This window comes from Dufourea novaeangliae, unplaced genomic scaffold (genome assembly GCF_001272555.1).
Source record: "Dufourea novaeangliae isolate 0120121106 unplaced genomic scaffold, ASM127255v1 scaffold40, whole genome shotgun sequence".
NCBI lineage: Eukaryota > Metazoa > Arthropoda > Insecta > Hymenoptera > Halictidae > Dufourea > Dufourea novaeangliae.
Window position 1 is genome coordinate 288552 of NW_015373924.1, and position 21933 is coordinate 310484.

Here is a 21933-nt window from a genome sequence, read left to right on the forward strand (position 1 = left end):
CTCCCTCTCTCTCTCTCTCTCTCTCTCTCTCTCTCTCTCTCTCCTCTTCCACTCTCTCTCTCTCCCCTCTCCCACTCTCTCTCTCCCCTCTCTCACTCTCTCTCTCTCTCCTCTCGCACTCTCTCTCTCTCCCCTCTCGCTCTCTCTCTCTCTCTCCCTCTCTGTCTCTCTCTTTCCTTGTACTTCCCGGTTATCATTTCGGTACGTTTTTGATGAATGAAGATGAAAATTCGTGAACATCTTTCGATGACAATCTGATTTCTCTCTCGTCGCACAGAAATCATAAGGGATGATAGCAGATAGCGATATATATTTTGATAATGAATCGCATAATAGGTGATTCGAAAAAAAGATATTTAACAAACTGAAGAAGAATAATGAGATTTGGAGAAAGAAGTACGAGAAAATGGTGAGAAAGGAGGAAAGGGGAAATGAAAAGCGGATAGAGAAACAGTGATAAAGACGGAATCAGCTGGGAAACAACGAAAGAACAGGTGGAATGGACGAAAGAAGTAAGAAAATTCCGACGAAGAGAGTAATGATTAGAGTGTCACGACAATGAGACTTTTCGCGGCTCGAATAACGTTGAGTATTTATACTTTCAAATATACAAACACACAACACTGGGATTCACAACACAATGGCGAGCGAGGTGAAGGGTTTTTCAAATGAATGTAAATGGATATGAAGGATACAATGATAATAGTGATGATACTGATTACGATAGTGCGACATTTTACATGAGTTTTTCGTCAGGCATATTAATCCGTCGTCATATTTCTGCATAGTATACTTCTACTGTAGCGTAATTACTGTGAATAGCATGAAAATGTATGAGATTCTGCGTGGAAATTCGATAGCATCTTGTAATTATTTTTACAAATGCTCGATTGTATTTACAGAAACGGTAACTATGGTTAGATTAGAGGATAAACGTATTAAAGAAATTACAAATGATTTATGAATTAATTCCGACTTACATTGTACTTTTAAAAGTACTCACTGCTTCCGTATTTCTTTGGAGGTAAGAAATGCTCTTTGAAAATAAATACATATTGAGTTATATAAATTTCTAAATTGTTTGTTATCGTCGTTCATAATTTCGATATTGTAAAAATAATTGATACGACGTTAAATACATACATATCATACAAAAGAAAGACATCGAAATTATTTTCTTGCTAATCTTTTTCATGTTTCGGTCAAATCATTTACTCAGTGTTTCTTTCTTTACTCGGTTGAGTTACCAGTTTCGTTTCCATTTGTTATACTAACTTCTGTAATTATTATCTACTTAATTAATGGACGATCAGTGGATTCATTAAGTTTCCCGAAAGTTTTAAATGATACGCAATTCCTTTTCCGGTTTAATTCCGGAGCTTTCATCGGACAACGAAAAATTCTTTCCTTACTTTATGTCAGCCGCGAGAGGCACGAAGAGACCGGCGTTTAATACGTCCGCGGAGAAAAGTCCAACGGTAGAAGCAAAGTGAAGGGTCGGAATAATGAGAGCCCAAATAAGGATTTAGCTAATTTCACTGAACTCTATAACTCCGACGTCAATTAGCGGCGATTATGACCATAGAAACTTCTGCTCTCTTGGCCAGCGTTTTCTGACTAACGGACGCATTTAAGTAATGAGATGGCTGCCACTCAACTTGTAGGATGCTACTCATCACGACTCGTTCATTCCTTGGTGAGATTCACCCCTCTGTCACTTTATCGCCTTTACGAACAACCGACGCCTTGCCGAATTACTTTAGAGTGTAACTGTCCGTTTCCAGTTCCGTGAATAATTACTATCTTCGTTTACTTGATAGTTCACAAACGATTGTAAATTCTCCGGCTACTTAAAACTTGATTATCGATTAACTGACTTTAAAGGGGCTGATTACAACGCTGGCGTTATCGGAAAAGTTAAAATGTCTGCCATGGGTTGTGAGAGTAGCAGAAAAAAAAAATTATTATGTACACATTTTCTTGATAACCAATATTTTACTAAAACTTATACACAGTCGTCTGGAAAAATGCAGGTGATAACAAAAGTATTTGCACATTCGGATCTTATGCAATAAACATAGTGAACAGAATGAACATGCAGTAGTAAAATATACCATATCTGAAAGCTGAAAGCTTACTATACATATAATGGAGTATGGTAATGAAAACTTTTATAACATAATCCAAGAATCTAATGAAATACTTTGAGGAAAGGGAAAAGTGCAAATACTTTTTTATTTACTGTAAGTTAACGATTAACAGTGTACAGGTAAATAAATAATATATATGCTAAATAATTATGATTAACGTTTTGTAAACATATGTTTGTTTTCTAGTATAATGTAAATAATAAGAAATTATACATTAGCATTAATTTTCATGAATAAATAGTTAAAAGTAAATCTCGTAACTGATGGTTCATAAAGGTGATGATTCTAGGTGAAAATTAAGTATAAACTAGGGAATAAAGGTTTTTTCATAACACTCTTCGCCTTCGAGATGACTGATTTTGAATTGTCTACCACGTATGTTTGCACTGATGACCAGTTTTAGGTGGAGACGCGTTTCTCCAATACACGAATCTTAATGGTGAAACGTTTTTCGTGGGTTACGGGGGTACGTCACCTTGTAGGCCTAAAGAAATAGGTGTAATTGAAATTTTTTCACTGGTCGTCATTGACTAAAGTATGGAGATCCCTTTAGAGGATGTTTGGCAACATTTTAATTTTATTTTTATACATTAGTTATTATTTAAAATTAGAAAATGGTAGAGTCATGTAACATGGTTAGTGACATGTCTGGTAGGACTTTCTCCAAAACTATTCTTTCGATTAACTTCAAAGGGTATGGCAGAATAAGGGTGTCAGAAGTGCTCCTAGACCGAACTGAACCTCTGATGATCTATGTATTCGATACCTTAACAAGGAAAAAAATCTCTAAAAATTTTCAACCCTGTATAATGGTCTGAAGTGTAGCAACAAGGAAAATTGAGGTTATTGGTTTTTCACTATTGTCCCTATTTAATCGTACGCAAAAAACTTGTAAAAAATCCGATAAATGGTAGATAATTAGCGGGGCACGTATTAGAGAATTTTTTCTGGTTTTTTGCTTGAAAATCTTGGTTGTAAGAAATTAAAAATACTAACAGAAGAATCAAAAGTACGAATTCCTTATTGAAATTTTAAAGCGACTAGATTTATATCATTACAGTAACGACATACTATCATAAGTATTGTCCTAAATTTATTGCAGATTTTTGGTAAGGCTCGTCATGGTTCCAGAAATCAAAAACCAATTTTTTCAACGTCATTTTCGTACAAAAATAACTTACACTTTGAATTTACGTATTTTCTTTATTAAGTATATTATATGATTCAAAATATTTCTGCACCCAACAAAACAATATTGAAATTACAGAAGTTGAATTGGCTCAATTAAAACTATCTGCTGTACCTATTTCATTTGAAAGTACTTTTCCTTCTGCCCAGAGCGTCGCTGGTATAGCGGCTGAACGTGACTGCGGAATTGCTGCGAAGTTTTTGGACGTGGGTTTGAGCTCCGCCCATACACAAAGTTTTTAAAATTACATTCGATATATATTTTTTAAATTTCTAATTAAATTATAATTAATGGTATTACCATTAAGGATATAATTAAGGAATAAACTATCATGCAAAAAAAGAAAACGGTCTCAATGAATTGGCTGACTGGCAGAAATACGGATCCATGGAGGATTTGGTCTTTATGTCCGAGAAATAAGTATCGGAAATTTCTATACAGTATTAAGAAAATCTTCCTGAAAAAGACGATTTCCATCGGAATTCATTTCGATTTGTACGTATTTTTATCCTGATACTTTTAAAAGATGTTAGGCAACAGTTTAACTTTATCTTCATACATTAGTTATTATTTAAAATTACAAAATGGCAGAGTTACACAACATTGCCCACCAACATGTCTGGTAGATTCTTGTGAGCTGGCACCTAGCGGATCTCCGAAACTATTCATTCATAGGTAACGTTGGATACCAATCGCAGCGGGTAGGTACTAATATTTGTATTTTGTATACGACACTTGTTTTGTTATGTAGAATTTTGAGAATTATTTTTATAACTATAATCATTTATGTAGCTCTAAGAAATAAGACAAACAAATTGAACATACACTATACTGTCATTAATCCAAATCAGTTTATAACAATTAAAATACTAATAAAAGTGCCTTGGTTAACCTTCAACATACAGATTATGATTACATTGACACTTCAACGTAAAAAAAGCTTACGCTTTCTTTGCGTATTTTTTTTTAAACAACTGGATCATGGTAGACCCAATTGACAAAAAACAGCTAGAACGGGCGTAATATTTTTCACGTTCAGGCGAGTGACAAGACGCGTGTCATGCTTCGCGGAAGGAGCAACGAATGTTTCCTTTTTTGTGTTACGCGGACTTCGTCTTGGTATTAACTCGATCGTAGTTGTTACGTGAAACCCAAATGGGAGCTAGTGTTGACAGGTTTCCGGTCTGGACGTAGGAGAGAATGGAGGAGGAATTGCGGTGAATCTTGGAATCACGAAGATCCAGCCATAAATTCAACTATGTACGTCGTCGTGCCGTGCGATCGTTGATCCTGAAATTGGTTTTCGACTGTCTAATTGGCCGACGCGCGGGTCGTGCTTGCGAATTTAATAAAAGTACACAGCATTCTTCTCAAACCCGGGGAAAAGTATCAACAGCCACACAAGCTGTTAAGTTGAGAATCCGTTAAACATAGTATTCAATAGCAACGATTTTCTGTTACAGTTGGCGTTCGAGGATATTCTTTAATGCGATCTTTTTATGCGAGTAATTCGAGCTTTTAAATGTATGCAGAGTGGCCATTATTCTGCAGTAGGACTCTTTCGTTACATTCATGAGATTTTATACTTCCATCGACTATGTTTTATCGTACTTCGAATTCGAAAATAAAACGATACGAAAAAAATAAACATAAATCGATCTACTTCTGATTTAAAAAAAGAATCAATCTAGTAGAATTTCAATACAGAATACACTGTAGGAGGTAATTCATTATAGAACTCAATAGTAAACAGAGAATAATGGAGACCGTTATATAAAAGTTAATCAGCAATTGCAAAACTAACAGCGTGCTGTCATACATACTGGGCTGTCCTATAAGTCCGTGCCGTTTTCAACTAGTTTTATTTGTATTTTGTATTTATGATAACTTCATTTTTATTCTACGATATAATTACCATCATTATCACTAACATTCAGGCATCTGCTCGGCAAGTTTTGAATGCCTTTCTTGGAAAGATCAGGGCTGGGATGCAAAAGTCCCTAATATAATTTTTGAGGATGGTATAATTGTCAAACTGATCGCGCAGCAAATGTCAGTAAACCATCCTAGCTCCTCGAGCTGCTCACGCGTCAACTTTGCGCAGTGAGGTCAAGCATTATAGTAAAGAACATGAACGTTGAGTCGTTTTGGCCATTTTGTTCGCATAAATGTTGTCCGACCGGGAAATGGGGCACTCGGGGGGTGAATTGGAACAACTTTTTCCTTAGCAACAATGTAACTGATATTTTCATAAGAACTACAATTTTACAGAGTTGTAATAAAATTGGCGATTGTCAATTCTGTTGTGAGTTCACGGTTGCTACGAGGCCGAAGAAATTGAGTCATAAATAACCGAAAAGTCCGCTCCGGCCTCTACAAAGGTGGTCGGACAGGGCCAAGCATCGTCAACTCGCACGTGTCGGTGAAATTTTTTCCCTGCTCCTCGAGGAAAACAATGTACATTGTACTTTCCAACTCGAAGCAACGGGTACATTGGTGGTCGTCTTTATTTCGGACATTTTCAAGCCGATGCACGTGATGTCTGTTTTCTATCTCGAAGCAGTAGGTACCCTGGCAATAAATTAACGGGCTACGCGCCTTGGTGAAACTGCGTGACGGTTCTTTCCTTGCACTTCTGCAAAGCACGTGTTATCCTAGAACAGTTGGTTTCTTTTTACCTAAATCTTGTCGTGGTGGGAGTGAACTCACAATGTATCGATGGGAAACTACTTGGGGGTAGAGGAAGCCCTTTCGGAAAAATTCTGTCAGTCGGTTAGCAATCGGGCGACAGAGATGTTCAGTTCACGGGAGTATTACGCAATGTTCTGGTGGTACGTACAGAATAACGGATATGCGGCTGCTGCTGTGCAAGTGTTTGGCTACGTAAAACATCTGATAAATGGAAAACAATCGGCTCTTTCCGAGGTCACGAATTTTCGTAACGTAGGAACAACACTTTGGATTAAAAATACATTAAGTGATTGTGTCGGGTGATCAGTGTTAGTGGTCGTGCAGTGAAGTGAGTACGTATTCGGTGGAATAACCCGGACGCACTTGACGTTACAACCCTTAACTTCGGTTGGTGAGGTGTACCTGCGATCACCTGCGAACTGGGCGATACCCTGCCATAAACCGTTTCGGCAGTCGATGACCAGGATCGGTTCAGTGACCTACTGACGCAGATTTGCACGCTGCAGGTGAATTTCCGTAAGGGTGAGTTCTATTCAGTTTATTAGTCATTATTATTTTCTTAATTTAACGCAAGCTATGACTTTTTCCCGGTGATAATTTTGCAAGTTTCTGTACCTACAATTTTCTTTGGGCTTTTCGAAGAGACATTCATTATCAGTGACATTGTTGCCCGTTATTAAACTACGGATTTTTATCTCAATAACGAACTACGATCACTTCTCGTTCATTTTCTGTTACATTACCTTTTCGTTAATACGTTATTTGAAAAAGGAATTTACAAATTCCTGAGCCTTCCTCTTCAAATAATTATTAGTTTCCATTCTGTTTAAAAAAGTAACTGTGCATTCGTCTTTTTACGTTATACATAATTTGCCTACATTTATGCTTCATTCAGTAATCTCTTTAAATAACAAACGTCAGATGATATAAAATATGATTTTATTTGTTACGTCTTTTTTATTTGCTATTATATACGCAGTTTCCTGCGATGCATGCTGACCTACTTGTTCGGAGCTTCGTAGTACAAGCGCAGCGCGTAGCTACCGCTAGCGCGGGAACTCGGCTGGCAAACTCGCGCTCTGATTGGTCGGGATATTTCGTTAATATCTCGGTAACGAAGCCTCAGATTACATTGTTGCTAAGGAAAACGTTGTTCCAATTCACCCCCCGAGTTCCCCATTTCCGGGTCGAACAACATTTATGTTACACCCTGTATATGTCTATGATGAATGCATGTTTCGAATACTACTACAACCACTATTAACGGGGGAGACTGCTTTGGGGCCAACTCCGAATCGAACGACGCGCTGATGTAAACAATCGTACGCTAGCGAAAACACATAATCGATAGAGTAGATATTTGATTCTTGCACGAGTCGGGGTGTAGGGGGCTAAATTTCCTGGAACCGTGTAGGAATCGGTGACCAGTTACCCGAGCGCTGTCCCCATCACTCGGTTGTTCAGTTATGCGACGTAGCCACATGTAGGGTAGGCTGAATATACGCACTTTAAATTATGTTAATTATCTCCGTTATTTTAAGAGATATCAGAAAGATAACAGAAATTGTTTAGTATGGAGCGGGCTGTTACTTAGCAATAACAGTTGTTTCGTAGGTGAAGGATCTTCTGAGTTCTCAAAGTTTATTATGTTCTTTTATTATTGAGAATAAAATACTATGGAATAAAAATACTTTTTTTTAATTTCTCTATAAGAAACATTGAAAATTAAATAGTGGATAATTAAATAATTAATGAACGATACATACGATACATATCATGTTTTCTTTTTTATAAAAATATTTCCTTAGTGTTTTATCTGTCTTATGTGATCTTCTATATCAGTTGAACTTCTTTCTCCTTTTCTGTTTATAGTTATTCTTTCTTTACACAAAGCGGGGTGTAATTTGCGGAATTTAGTGAGTTTGGTGTGGGTTAGTATATGTATATAGAAATAGATCATATTTTCTAGGTCTGTGTTTGACTATTTAAATCATACTAAACGAAAATGTTAATATTGGTACTGTGTGCGTGTTTCTTGATGTAAAGTGGTTCTATTACTACTATTACTGTTATTATTATTATTATTGTTAATGGCATTATCATCACCTATTATTATATAGAATTGCATGATATAAAATTAATCAAAATTAATTTATATTTTCATATATGCATCACGTGCACGTTTTATCGTTTCTGAACTTATTCTAGCATCTCCTGTAATGTAAGAAAGTTTATTTTACCTCCACGTTTGATCTTGATGATAATGGGGAACAAAATTTATTTGTAGGTATTGCCGTTAGATGTCGTATCATCAAACCGTCTCAGTTATCGATTATGTGTTTTCGTTAGCGTCCGATTGTTTACATCAGCGCTTCGATCGATTCGGAGCTGGCCCCGAAGGAGATTCCCCCCTTAAGAAAATATTATACTACTTACATCCGTCACTCGATTTACGCTGAGTATTCGTTCCATTTATTTTTTTGTAAATAAGTATTTTTATAATTTAAACTGCCTTTTCCCTCGAGAATTTTTTTTTCGTTCAGGCATACTCCATTTAGACGGTTTTTATCCGCATACAGAAGAACCACTTGGAGCAAAGACTTCGCGTAAATCGAGGAACAGGTGTACTTAGAAAGAAATTGATTACGTAGTTCCGTAGTTATGATTTTTTTCCCGAACTAGCGTGTGCCGATAACGTACGATACCTTTATCCTCTGGTTCGTTCGAAAAAAATTGTATTCGAACAAATTCATTTTATTCGCAACTTTTATTCGAAGATTATTCGAATAAAATTTGATTCGAAAACTTTATTCGAACATTTGTTCGAATAATGCCCAACTCTGGTTGATAACATAGATTTCGTGGAAACGTTTACGTCGCAGAAACATATCGACGAGATGTATGGTTGAAGGAAAAGGCGAAAAATTGCATCGGAAGAAAAATTTTCCATTATCCTATAACGTAACAACGGATAGCCGCCAGGCGTAGTGGCAAAGTAATTAAAACTTTCGTTTTATTTGCATTATCTCATTGTTAGGCGTCGTATATTCTAATAATGGCGAGTTGTTAATTGCAATTAGACATTAGCTCGGCTTACCATTCCTACTCTTTTCTGTCGTCATTTTATCCATCATCTTTTTCCTCTAAGCTTCGTCGTTTGCGTCTTTTCACGCACAAAAATAACGTCGGCGATCGGTTTGTTCTTCGGCCCAGTTTCCACGCGATGATATTGATTCCGATTAATCTTATACTTTCGACTTAAGTGAATCGGTTTAGATTATTGTATGTACCTTTTGTTCTCCATCGCGGATATGTTTTCCCGAATACCGTGATTATCCGAATTAATGAATGACTCGATGTGGATTATCAAATATGACGCGTTATGAGAATATTCTTTTGTCATCGCAGTTCTATAATAAATGTCTGTTTTGTGCCACTTTCATAGCAGCGAAACTCGATATTATTCGCGATAGTGAAATGGGAGAATATAGTGGTCGCATGAAAATTCATCGTCGGTTGTAGGTTATCATTCCTTTTCACTGGTATGATTAAACTAAAAAAAAGATCGCAACCGTACGTGGCTAAATTAAAAAAGATCCGTCGACCATTCTGGATGCCCTGTCACAAAGAATGTCTCGTTGTAATCCGTAACACGTGCAGATGGCTTATTCCTGTGTTCATTTACAATTTTACTTTCATCAATTACATCTGAAAAAAGCGTATCTCTTTTTCAACGCCGCTTTGAACAACGTATTTTATAGATGGGTATTTTCATTTAACGAAATTTCCACGCAGCACATAAAAAAATGTTCTCTGATTGCTTAAACACGTTGCGACGCAATGACGAGGGATCAGTCGTGTCTGGACGATTGGGATTTGGATTCTACAATATCGGGACTGCAATCATTCGTGTTTACAATCAACAGTTAGACGTTGATGTCTGTGTTGTACTTACCTTCTCTCTGCGTCGGTGCCACGGCGGTCATCGGCTGTGGAATAGCTTGAGGAAACTGGCCGTAGACGGCGGGATAAGCTGCGACAATAACAAATAACAAATACATCATGATCTATCCACATCTAGAAGTACATGCTGTTTTCTTCTTCTGTTTCCGATTTCTCTTCTGTAAACGTATTAGCTTCTCGAGTGTATCAGTTTAGTTTCATATAAAGACAAAGAATTGTTATTGTTTGCAGGAGAAGCTTAAGGGTAAACAGTTTGCGTTTGCGACTATTTAAGAGCGGGGAAAATTATATTACAACGAATACATCTGAAATATTATAGGTTTAATATTCCATGTATCTATATTTGACAAGTATACTTCCCGTTTGCTTCACAATTACTATGTTCACAGTGCAGCATCTAACTTGACGATTTCCAATTACTCATAAATTACTTGCTGTATGAAACAATATTTCAAACAAAAGTTGCATGGTAACAAGAGGAGTATATATTGGAATACTTATTTGTTTTCTACATTGTTTACATATAAAGTTTTGAAGGCCGCCGTGATTTTTTTTTAATCAGAACACCCTACATTTCTTTACGGAAATTATATACCTATGCCTTAAAAACTGAGTAAATTAGTATTAAGACAAAATAGGTCTAAAGTCGGTATTTATTGAGATATTTACAATGAATGTTTCATCATAAAAAATGTCCGAACTGTTGATCATTATTGCTGATACACGCATCGGACAGTTTGATAAATGGAACACATACATATTTTCTAATGTACTTCTAGAGATTTTTTCACGTGCATTAATCATAGTTCTTGAATGTTTTGGAGTTATCGGTGGTTCAATAAAATTCAATATAACACCAAATATGTAGGTACCAATATGTCAATAAATAACCATTTTAAACATATGTAATAGGTTTTAGTACTTATTTATTCAGTTTTTAATGCACATTTAAGTCTCGTAATGAAACATACGATGTTCCATTTTAAAAAATAATGGTTACCATCAAAGCTTAATGTGTAAATAATATAGAAAAAACAAATAAGTACTCTAACATACTGTTACGTGTTACTCGATAGGTAGCACGTACACCCACGAGCAAACTCGGCTTCCGCTAGGGGAAAAAGTGACGTCAGCGAAGGGCCTCCTGCTATTTGGTCTCGGAGTTATTGAAACTTATGCGAAATTAACACTCGGTTTAACATTTATTTCAGTATTTGTAGTAAATTTACCAAGTAGTAGGAGGCTTTAACTCCTACATTGCTTTTTCCCCTAGTGGAAGCAGAGTTTGCTCGCGGGTGTACACCCACGAGTAAACTCGGTTTTCGTTAAGGGAAAAAGTGGCGTAAGAAAAAAGCTTCCTACCATTTAACAAAATTTATTTCAGATATTGAAATAAATGTTAAACCGAATGTTAATTTGGCATAAATTTCAGTAATTGCCAAAACTAAATGGTAGGAGGCCCTTCGCCTACGTCACTTTTTCCCCTAGCGGAAGGACCTCCTACAACTTGGTAAACTTATTCCAATTACTGAAATAAATGTTAAATTGAATGTTAATTTGACATACATTTCAATTATTCCCGAAACCAAATAGCAGGAGGCCCTTCGCCTACGTCACTTTTTCCCCTAGCGGAAGCCGAGTTTGCTCGTCGGTGTACACTCACGAGCAAACTCTACTTCCACTAGGGGAAAAACTAACGTAGGGAAAAGGTCTCCTACCACTTGGTAAACTTATTCCAATTACTGAAATAAATGTTAAATTAAATGTTAATTTGACATACATTTCAATTATTCCCGAAACGAAACAGCAGGAGGTCCTTCGCCTACGTCACTTTTTCCCCTAGCAGAAGCCGAGTTTGCTCGCGGTGTACATATTGTGTATTGTCAAATCGAGTGGCTTTGGGATGGCGACGTCGTTCTGGTAACGGCGCCCAATACGTATAGACTATAGACAATGTAGAGTCGTGGTACGACTTTGGAATAGAGAAGGATGTGACAAAGATAAGTACTCCTCCTCTTGAATTGAAATACATAATTCTTTTTTTTATAAAACTTTGTCCTTTCATTATTGGAAATTATGCCGCACCCATGCAACAATACATATCTTCCCATTAATATCATGCAACTTTTGTTTGAAATATTTTTTCATACAGCAAGTAATTTACGAGTAATTCTATACTTTGTCCTGTAATTACGAGTAATTGTATACTTTGCTTCGCCCTGTACACTTTGTCACGTATCCAGAGTCAGGATGAAAGACTCTGGTTGTTTCTTATAGCGATGATAAGCTATAATCATGTTTTATAAAATGTAAATGTTACGTTTAGTGTCGGTCGAGATTCTGCAAAATAAATCGTCATCAATAAACTGGGAAATATTGTATAATTAATAGTTGTTGTTAATAAAGAAAAGGGGAAAATCCAAAACAAAATACCGTGCTTGTATAATTTAGCTTGCACGTGATATTTTTGAAATATAGTCAGTCCAATGAATTAACAAGAACAGTCATAGATCGATAGACGAGCTCAAAAGCAAACGAAAACTGAATTGCTGGAGGAGGAAATTCTTGTCCTGCTAAGCTTTCGACTGCAGTCGCGGCGTTTCTCACCACAAGAGTATTCGACTCTCAACGTTCTCACCGTTCCACGAATTTTAACACGATACTTTTGTACTTTGCAACGATCCTAGCATTGCCGTAACTATTATCATTAACCGATACACGATACCACTTCAAAATCACGCGACAGGCCGTGCTCAGCAGTGTCAGCGGGATATAGATGATATGTCTGAATTGATATTACAAGAGAATATTCTGTTTAAGTTAAATTTGAAATTTACAGTAAACGGGAAACATGTGATTACAAAGAGATAATTGTCAGAAAAGAGGTAAAATATGTACACGGAGTATCGTCATTTACGGTATCATGCTTTGCAGGTTAAATTCTTTCGGAAATATCCGACTATTTGAAGCTCAAATACTCGCTCGATATCGTATAGGTGGAAATGGATTAATGGACGCTTTATAGCATGATATTAGAGGAAAGCAATTATAACGGTATTAATTATGCTTTGGCAAATATTTAAAATACGCGCGATTGATATTTGCTTGTGACGGATAAACGTACAAGGGGGATTGACGGGGTAACGAAGATGAAGGGGAAACAGATATTCGCTCTCAGATCAGAAGAAATAAATTTTCGCTTGGAAATTAATCATTTTCGTGCAAACAACATTTTAATATATTTCGATTGATGTTGCCAGAGGCTTCGGTTGAACCGATACGGTGGATCGATGTTTGGCGTATGAAGTAAATACAACATCATATTATGTTTTTTAAGGTAAAAGTCCCAATGACTGGCCACGTCCTATTACATGACCACTGACGGGAATTTTATTTCGTATTAAATTATATACATGAAATATAATATGAAATATCGTTTTATATTTATACCATTTAACTATTTAATGTATTGTAAAAAATATTTTATTTCGTGACTTCTTTTTTAAAATATCAAAAACACTGGTCGAATTCTTGTAGTTACATGCAGTATGAGTCTCGACAGATTCGTTAGTAATGACAGTAATGACTAAGGAAAGTGACATTATAGGAAGTCGTATTTGTTAAGATGATAATTAACATAATTTTAGATTTTTCTTGATAAGTATAGTGTTCATAGAATCTTAAGAATATTTATAATTAGTAAAAAATGAAAAGTGATTGAATTAATTTGTTTTTCAATTAAAATTTTGTGTGGCTACATATCTATTGATATACAATAATAATGCTTGCCTAGTAACTGACCGGCTGTCCAGTTTCGCGGACAAATCGCTGTCTCAAGTCTTATTTCTGTGTCCTAGTACCTGGCCGTAAACCCGTGCACTTGTTATATATTGTTTTTGCATGACTTAACTATTACACTTGTAAGTACGATTGTGGTAAACATAACTTGTAACAACAATCTATTAGAATACAAATAGTTTTTCAATTTTAACCACTTCTTCATTCTTTTTTTGTGGTACTTTTTATGTTGTACCTTTTTTTTTCATTTATATGAATATGAGGTACATAAGTATACATAATCTAAATTTTAAATTATCTTTCAGCTCCATTTTTTTCTTTTTTATTCTTAAGAAAAGAAAAAATTACAATAAATAATTATAATGGATAGAAGTGGAAAAAAAAGACAGCATAGTCAAGCTATAAAAAAAAGTACAGCCCAAAAGATGTCTACAGTACATTTGAGCATAAGCATACTAATAAGTAGAAGCATTTATTTTAAATATTAATAGTAAAAATAAATAATTTATTCAAGCAGTAAAACTTGGTTTTAAAAATATCGCTTCTCACCCTTGTGTAAGCATTTCTTTAACTTCTTTTCTAATTTTTTAATATTTCCTATTAATAATTTTAACACTTCATATTAACCTATTCTTATTTTGAATTGAAAAAGTATTCGTCAAGTTCGTAATAAAATAATATGGCCATTAAAAATGTTTTTAATCAACTATAAAATGTGGTAAAGTAACCTAAGAGAGCCCAGCCTATCTCCGTTATAGAGAAGTTTTAAAGGTCTCAATTTCAAAAAAAGTACTACATACAAGGAAACGCGTAAAAAATGATAGTTCAATTAATGAGTGTGAAGAACACATCGTTCTGGTCGATGAAAGTGACGACGAAGAAAATTATAATGCAGAGTGCTTGTTTTGTACAGGACTTTATTACTTTATTAATTAATTTTATATGCCCAATGTGTGAAAAAAGACAGAAAAAGTAAGTTTTGACAAAATGAAACCTGGGTCTCATATTAGGCGACTAGTTTTTGAATTCATGTTTTTGGATATTTTTCATTTTTATTTTATTATGATGGAACTCTATCTGTTTTGTTATAATTTCTAATATGCTGTAAAAGTGTACACATCTTACATTTAAAACGTGTATCGTATTTTAATAAAGCTAGTTTTAATCGGGAAATATGCGTGTTTAAAAAAATGGGTCGCATATTCGGCTACTTTACTCAACATGGCCAGTTACTGGGACCTCAAAATTCGAATACTAGGGCAACCGCGTTTTCCTTGGCAGCACTTTTTACTTAAATCTACATTTAATATCGTAACAAATATAATTGATTTATAGTCATTCGACAGATAATTATAATACCTCTGTAAATTACACAATTTTATTTAGTATGCAAATGATTTTATCCATTAAATTTTAGATATATTTTTTTATAATTCTTAAGTGTCCAGTTACTAGGACATTTACCTTACCATCCGGCGAAATAGAGAAACCCGAGGTATTTCAGATTGCTTTTTTTACGCTCACTGATTTCGCATTGTATACATTGGACTAAAATACACAGAAGAAGAACATCTTATTTTTTAAGACTACGGCAAACAGGGGAAACCAGTGCAGTCAATTCGTACGTGCGTTGTATCTTTAATTTGATGAATTTTTATCAATTCCGAAACGTTTGGTAACAGCAAGTTGCACAGATCTAAACAGAGAAACGCGGAAAGGTGGTCTCGTCAAATGTCGCGTACGTACGCGCGAAAATAATTATTGTCTCGCAAAGGTTCGCCACAGTCCAATGTTTTTACAGTCTATAATGAGACACTGGCACGAAACTTGCGAAACGAGATTCGAACGCTCCGTTATTAATTTAATCAGCGAGACAGAGAATTTATCAGAACTGTGGCGTTAATTGCTAACGACGGACACAACGAATTGAAATATAGTTACACCGAAACACTGATTATCTCTGACACGGCATCGTTCATTTTGATGCTGATTATTGGATTATAATTTCTGCCGGTGCGTCGCACTTTGATGTAACCATCGTTCAAGGCTTTGACACCCTGATCGACTCTATGTCGGCTTGTTGTATACGTATTGGTGAACATGCACGACACATAATAAGATTAAAGCATATAATATAGAATATACACGACATAAATTTGAAAGAACAGTGAAATACACTACGACACACATTCGAAGTATAACACGTTGACGCGTATACAGGGTGAGACACTTGAAACCGGCCACCTGAATAACTTGGCGATAGGAAAAAATGCGTAGGGCCAAAATTATTTGGTATCGAGGGGCTGATCATCCGATGTTACTAGTTTTTTGATAGGTGGAGGCGTCAAGGAGATATGAAGGTCATCTCTGTTTTTTTAAATAGAACGGTATGCTTTTTAACTTACATTCTGATAGAGTATTTCAAGACGAATATAATGACCTATTGGAAAAGTCATTCGTGGACTTGGTTTAGCCAATTGTGATGGAAAATAATTTACTTTGAGGAAATGTTCAACACCGTTGATTTATTTGTCTAACAGTAATACACGACTAATACAAGTGGTAAAAATGGTGACCCTGAACAGTTGTATTTATCGCGGCACAAGCTCTTCTTATATGCTCTTTCATATCTTCTTTGGTTGTTGGTATTTCATTATACACTTGCTGCTTTAATTTTCCCCACAAATACAAGTTCAGAGGTGTTAAATCTGGAAAACGTGCGGGTCATTTATGATTTCCTGCACATAAATTATTTTCCATCACAATTGGCTGAACCCAGACCAGGAATGACCTTTGCAATAAGTCATTGTATTCATCTTGAAATACTCTATCAGAATGTAAGTAAAAAAACATACCGTTCCTTTTAAAAAAAAAGAGATGACCTTCATATCTCCTTGACGCCTCCACCTATCAAAAAACTAGTAACATCGAATGATCAGCCCGTTGATACCAAATAATTTTGGCCTGATGCATTTTTTCCTATCACCAATAGCAGCCAAGTTATTCAGATGGCCGGTTTTAAGTGCCTCACCCTGTATACATATCATGTGCAGACACTCGTGTATAAATATTAAATTCATGGTGGTAACGATGAAATACCGGTGTTTCGTATGCATGTATATATTGTATATATGTGCCTATATTTGTATAGATTTATATGTACACGTATTATAAATGTGCACTTGCGATCATAGTATGCATGCAACAGCCAAACGCGACAGCGGAATCGAATTGTTCAAAGTTAAGTGCTCGAGTGCTCGGATAAAAGTGTATTGCAATCGAACGTTTGGATTCATTCGCTTTTTCGTGTCCTATGAAGCGTCTTTTAAAATTTTCACTGGAAAATGTGCAAATCCGTTCGCTTCGTTCAGTAAGGAAAACGTATTATACCCTTAGAATTACGTTCTGTGGGTTTACTACCGCACAACCTAATGTTTTCAACCGCATAGTTAGAGCCGTCGGTATTCGCACGAAATCTAACGCGTCGGTAAGTCGAAGTTAAATGAACTTAATGTACATGTAATAACAATTTTCTTTAATATCTTCACCGAATGATAACGCAATAATTACGAGTGAATTTTATCCCTGAAATTTATAACAGAATCTAATATACATACATCGTTCTTTGGAGACAGACATGAGAGCTTTATATAATTATCGAGAAGCGCCGCAAAAAACATTCGCCATAGTCTCCGTGAAAATTCGCTGCAGATACGAGGGCTCGATAAACATAAAGGGAAAATGTGAATGGAGAAGAAAAAAAACTTACCGACACCAGGGTAGGCTTGCATTCCGGGATACGCGGCGGCATGCTGGAGTGCCGCCTCCCCATTGGACAGCCCTTGTGCTGAAATGGACAGATGGAGGGCATCTACATTTCAGTAAGCTCAGCTCTTATCGCGGATAGACCTATGTCTAAGGCCCCTGTCGCAATACCTACTGACCAATCGATATTGTGTATTCTAGGACATTTTTAAAAGACGATAAATCTTCCGCATCGAAGACAAAGTCTTGACACTCTGCGCTTCGTAAACTGTGTATTATACAGGGTGGGGCAATAACTATGTCCACTTTGACTATTGCCGTTATTTGTAATAATATGAAAAAATGTTATATACAAAACTTACACGGTATAGAGGGAGGCATATTGTGACATAAACATTTTCTCCGTGGGTGAAGACATAGAGGAGATTTCAAGGTCATCTTTATTTTTTCTAATGGAATGCTATATTTTTTTTATCGCGATGTGATAACCGGTGTTGACACGACTTCAGCGAGCTATCATTGAAGGCCATGCAAGGTCAAATGTGGTAGTAAAATAAGGTTTCTTACGTTACAGGAGATGCTCGAAGTGGTGACTGTTTACGTCAATGCAAAGTTGTAATCTTGGCATCACTGCATCACGTGCATGTCTTATCGTTTCTGAACTTATTCTACCACATGCTGCAATTATCCATTGTTTCATATTTTTTGGTGTAGTGTGTACTTCTTCATAAACAACATTTTCAATGCTCCCCAGAGAAAAAAATCTAATGGGGTTAAATCTGGAGAACGAGGTGGCCAAGATACTAATCCCCCACGTCCTATCCATTTATTTGGGTAAAGTTCGTTCAGTGTATCTCTTACTCTCCGAGCATAATGTGCTGAACACCTGTCGTGCTGTAACCACATCATTTGATGAACGTTTAGTGATACATTTTCTAATAAAGTCCTCTATGAAATAATACAGCATGTGCTAGAATAAGTTCAGAAACGATAAGACATGCACGTGATGCAGCGATACGAAAATTGCAACTTTGCATTGACACAAACGGTCACCACTTCGAGCATCAACAGTAATGTAAGAAAGTTTATTTTATTACCACAATTGACCTTGCATGGCCTTCAATTATAGCTCGCTGAAGTCGTCTCAACACCGGTTATCACATCGCGATAAAAAAAACATAGCATTCCATTAGAAAAAATAGAGATGACCTTGAAATCTCCTCTATGCCTTCACCCATGCAGAAAATGTTTGTCACAATATGCCCAACTCTATACCGTCTAAGTTTTGTATATAACATTTTTTCATATTATTACAAATAACGGCAATATTCAAAGTGGACATAGTTATTATGTATATACCCTGTATATATGTATATACAAAAATATACACCATGATGATTTTTTTTCTTCAAACGAGGTATTATTTGATACGTTTCATTTTTATTAATATTAGTGTTTGAATTCAAGGGATTCTTCAAACTCTGTCAATACCGATTCTCGATTAGGAAATATGTTTGTAATCCGGGTAACTCTCCCATGAGCTAATTTACATTCATATTAGAAGAGTATTCGAAAGTATTCCTTTGGTGCAATATTATTTATGTAGAGTTGTATTTTCTGACGAGTACATACAACAAACAATGTAGATCGTGTTTAAGTTAGAGGAGACCAGGGACAAACGTAACACGAGACGAATGTCCAATTATGTCGTATTTTGTATCATTTTAATCAGAAAAATCTCACCAATATACTAGTAAAAGTTTCATTAACGAATCAAAAATAATGAAGTTTCATCGTTGCATTAGCGTTGTATCACCGACACCCGGGAATGTAATCTTTTCTTGATCTCCCCTCGTTCAGCCGTCGCGTCGACTAGTCGAAGAAAGTCTCTTTCTTTTCACTGACTGGCACCACAGATTCGACGGACAGAGCGGGGAAATGTATATGTATATATACGACGCTTCGTCGAAGCGATTAAGTGTCAGCGAATGCTTCAAGAATTGCCGACGAATGAAATTAGCTGGATCACCTCCAGTCAAAAAATTATTGACGAGTTGCTGACTCACGCGGAACCGAGGAATTCACACTTATAAAGACATTACTGTATACTGTAAAGTTAGAATTAGTTCCGACTAAAAGTATCAGTTACCTTTCACGCGAACTGTAATTTAAAAAGCAGCATTCAAACCTGTAATGGATATAGTTTCTTTTTGTGAAAATGTACATTTATCCAGCATTGGAAACGGGGAATCGAGGTATCGTTGTGGAAGTGTAGGGCGAGGTTACTTGATTCTCGTCGGAAAGGCAGAATAATATAGTCCGGCGTCGATTGGCCGAGCATTGCGCAGGGGCGACACACTGCGCCTGAGTTGATACTCACGTCCCGGGTAGGTCGGCGGTATCCCGTTGGTGTAGACACCAGGATCTGAACCTGCCGGTTGACCGTTAGGTGTTTGTGCAGCCATGTTGAAATTGGGCATCGTTGGCGACGGTAACGACGGTATCGCCCCGTTAACAGGCTGTCCTGTACCGGTACCTACGAGCAAACCTGATCAGTACACACCGGTTACCCTCTTGCTCTTACAACACCGACCTCGGTCACCCTCCCGACGCGGGGCAATGTATCGAGAATGCTCACGGCATCTGCCTAACGTTTGGTTAGTTGCCCCCTGTATATCGTGCCAACCGATTTACTCTACAATTGGTAAGACGTCAGACCGGGGTTTACGGATGATCCGTATACCACGCGTCGTGTTTGAGGATCTATATGATCTGCGAATTACAGGAATGTTGATCCGATCTTGGATCTCATAACGACTCGTGACACGCTAACACCATACGAATTGATAATTCGTTCCGTGGACTAATTGTCTTAGTGTTTCCCTGGGATTGATAATCCTGACCAAAGATCGGTTCCTTACTGTCTTACTAATATCTAGTCGGTTTGGATAGATGCATCTTGTATGCGTATAAGATACGCGGAGTTCTATGCATGCATCGACGTATTACTCGTGTGCGGAGGAACCGATACGCGGTTTTAATTAGTCAAATCTCGGTTCACGAACACCTCGGATCATGAACTATTCGGTTTGTGTTTTGCTTGAGTGTTTCACTCGACGTGAAACAGAGGCCCAGTGGGTCTGATGCAGAGTCGAGTGGTGTTAAGAGACAGAAGAAAAAGAATCCCTTTCCGATTACGCCGTCAATTCTCCATACCAATACGGTAAAATTAAATTAAGTTTTCGTCTATATTTGATCTGCTTAGTGTTGTGTTTATCTTTTTTGTGATAGATTTTAATGGCCTCCATTGATTTTGTGTTAAGATCTTGTGCACAACGTACTGTTGTAAAAGTTTAAATAAGCAATCATTTGGGGTCCAGTAAAGGATTAATCTATTTTACATTCATTCCTATAGGGAAAATAATTTCGGTTTACGAACAACCTTCAGGAACGAATTAAGTTTGTAAACCGAGGTTTGACTGTATTACACTATTTTCGGCATTTGGTTACGATAAAAAGTGTTCGAAAAACGTTTTGACAGTTTCATGAAAACTTTCAGATTGTATAATCATTTTCTTCGATTGGAAGAACTAGGCGTTATCCGTTTCATACTGATATCGTTTAAAACAATTATTATATTGAGTTGTTCGGAAAGTTTACAGTGCTTTTAAAGCGAGAATTGTGGTTTGTAATTTTCACTTCGTTTTACAACTTCTTAGTTTTCAGATAGTTCTACTACACTATTTAAATACAATGTTTGTCCTTTTGGTTAGAAAACTCTTCAACCGTACTTTTTGATAAATTTTATGTTTTCTTCCTTACACAGAGTATTTCAGCTATCCGAATTAATTATCATCTGACATGGTATTATCTAATAAACAAGGTGATGCTGGAAAATGTCCCTGTCGAACAATGTAGTGTCATTTATTTTACACGTTTAATATACGATTTTGTTTGTATTTCGCACAAAAGAAATGAAACACTCACAAATTAGTCTGAGTGTTTTATGTCATAGTATATACATTGAATGTTTACTTAAGGCTTGCTTAATAAAGACTGTGCGCCTAAAACGCTTACGAGTTTTCCGAATAATTCAATATGTAGAATTTTAAAACATAATATTGTTATGAAATGTTCTTCTTTGAACATGCAATTTACAATACAATTTTAATCACATTCTGACTCGTTTTCTACTAGTACTCATGAGTTGCGTAGACTTTTATGTTATTGAATTATTTCATACTGAATAGATTGATGCACCCACAGTGAACTAATTATGTCGGACACGTTTAGTTATGTAGTGACCTACCTTTAAGGTTGATGTTATAACAGAAAATGATCACAAATGTTGTATTTATCATCTGACAAGATATATTC

At 36.2% G+C, this 21933-nt stretch overlaps 1 protein-coding gene across 1 annotated transcript in view; it reads right to left on the reverse strand.

Annotated features, from left to right (window-relative positions):
• LOC107195039 (CUGBP Elav-like family member 4) overlaps positions 1-21933 on the reverse strand; it is a 158928-nt gene that overhangs the window by 4567 nt on the left and 132428 nt on the right. Inside the window, exons 7-9 of the mRNA XM_015584800.1 lie at positions 19937-20092; positions 17561-17662; positions 9986-10063 (exon numbers count right to left, since the gene is read on the reverse strand). Coding sequence (XP_015440286.1) covers positions 9986-10063; positions 17561-17662; positions 19937-20092 — 336 coding nt within the window. The remainder of the gene's footprint in view (positions 1-9985; positions 10064-17560; positions 17663-19936; positions 20093-21933) is intronic.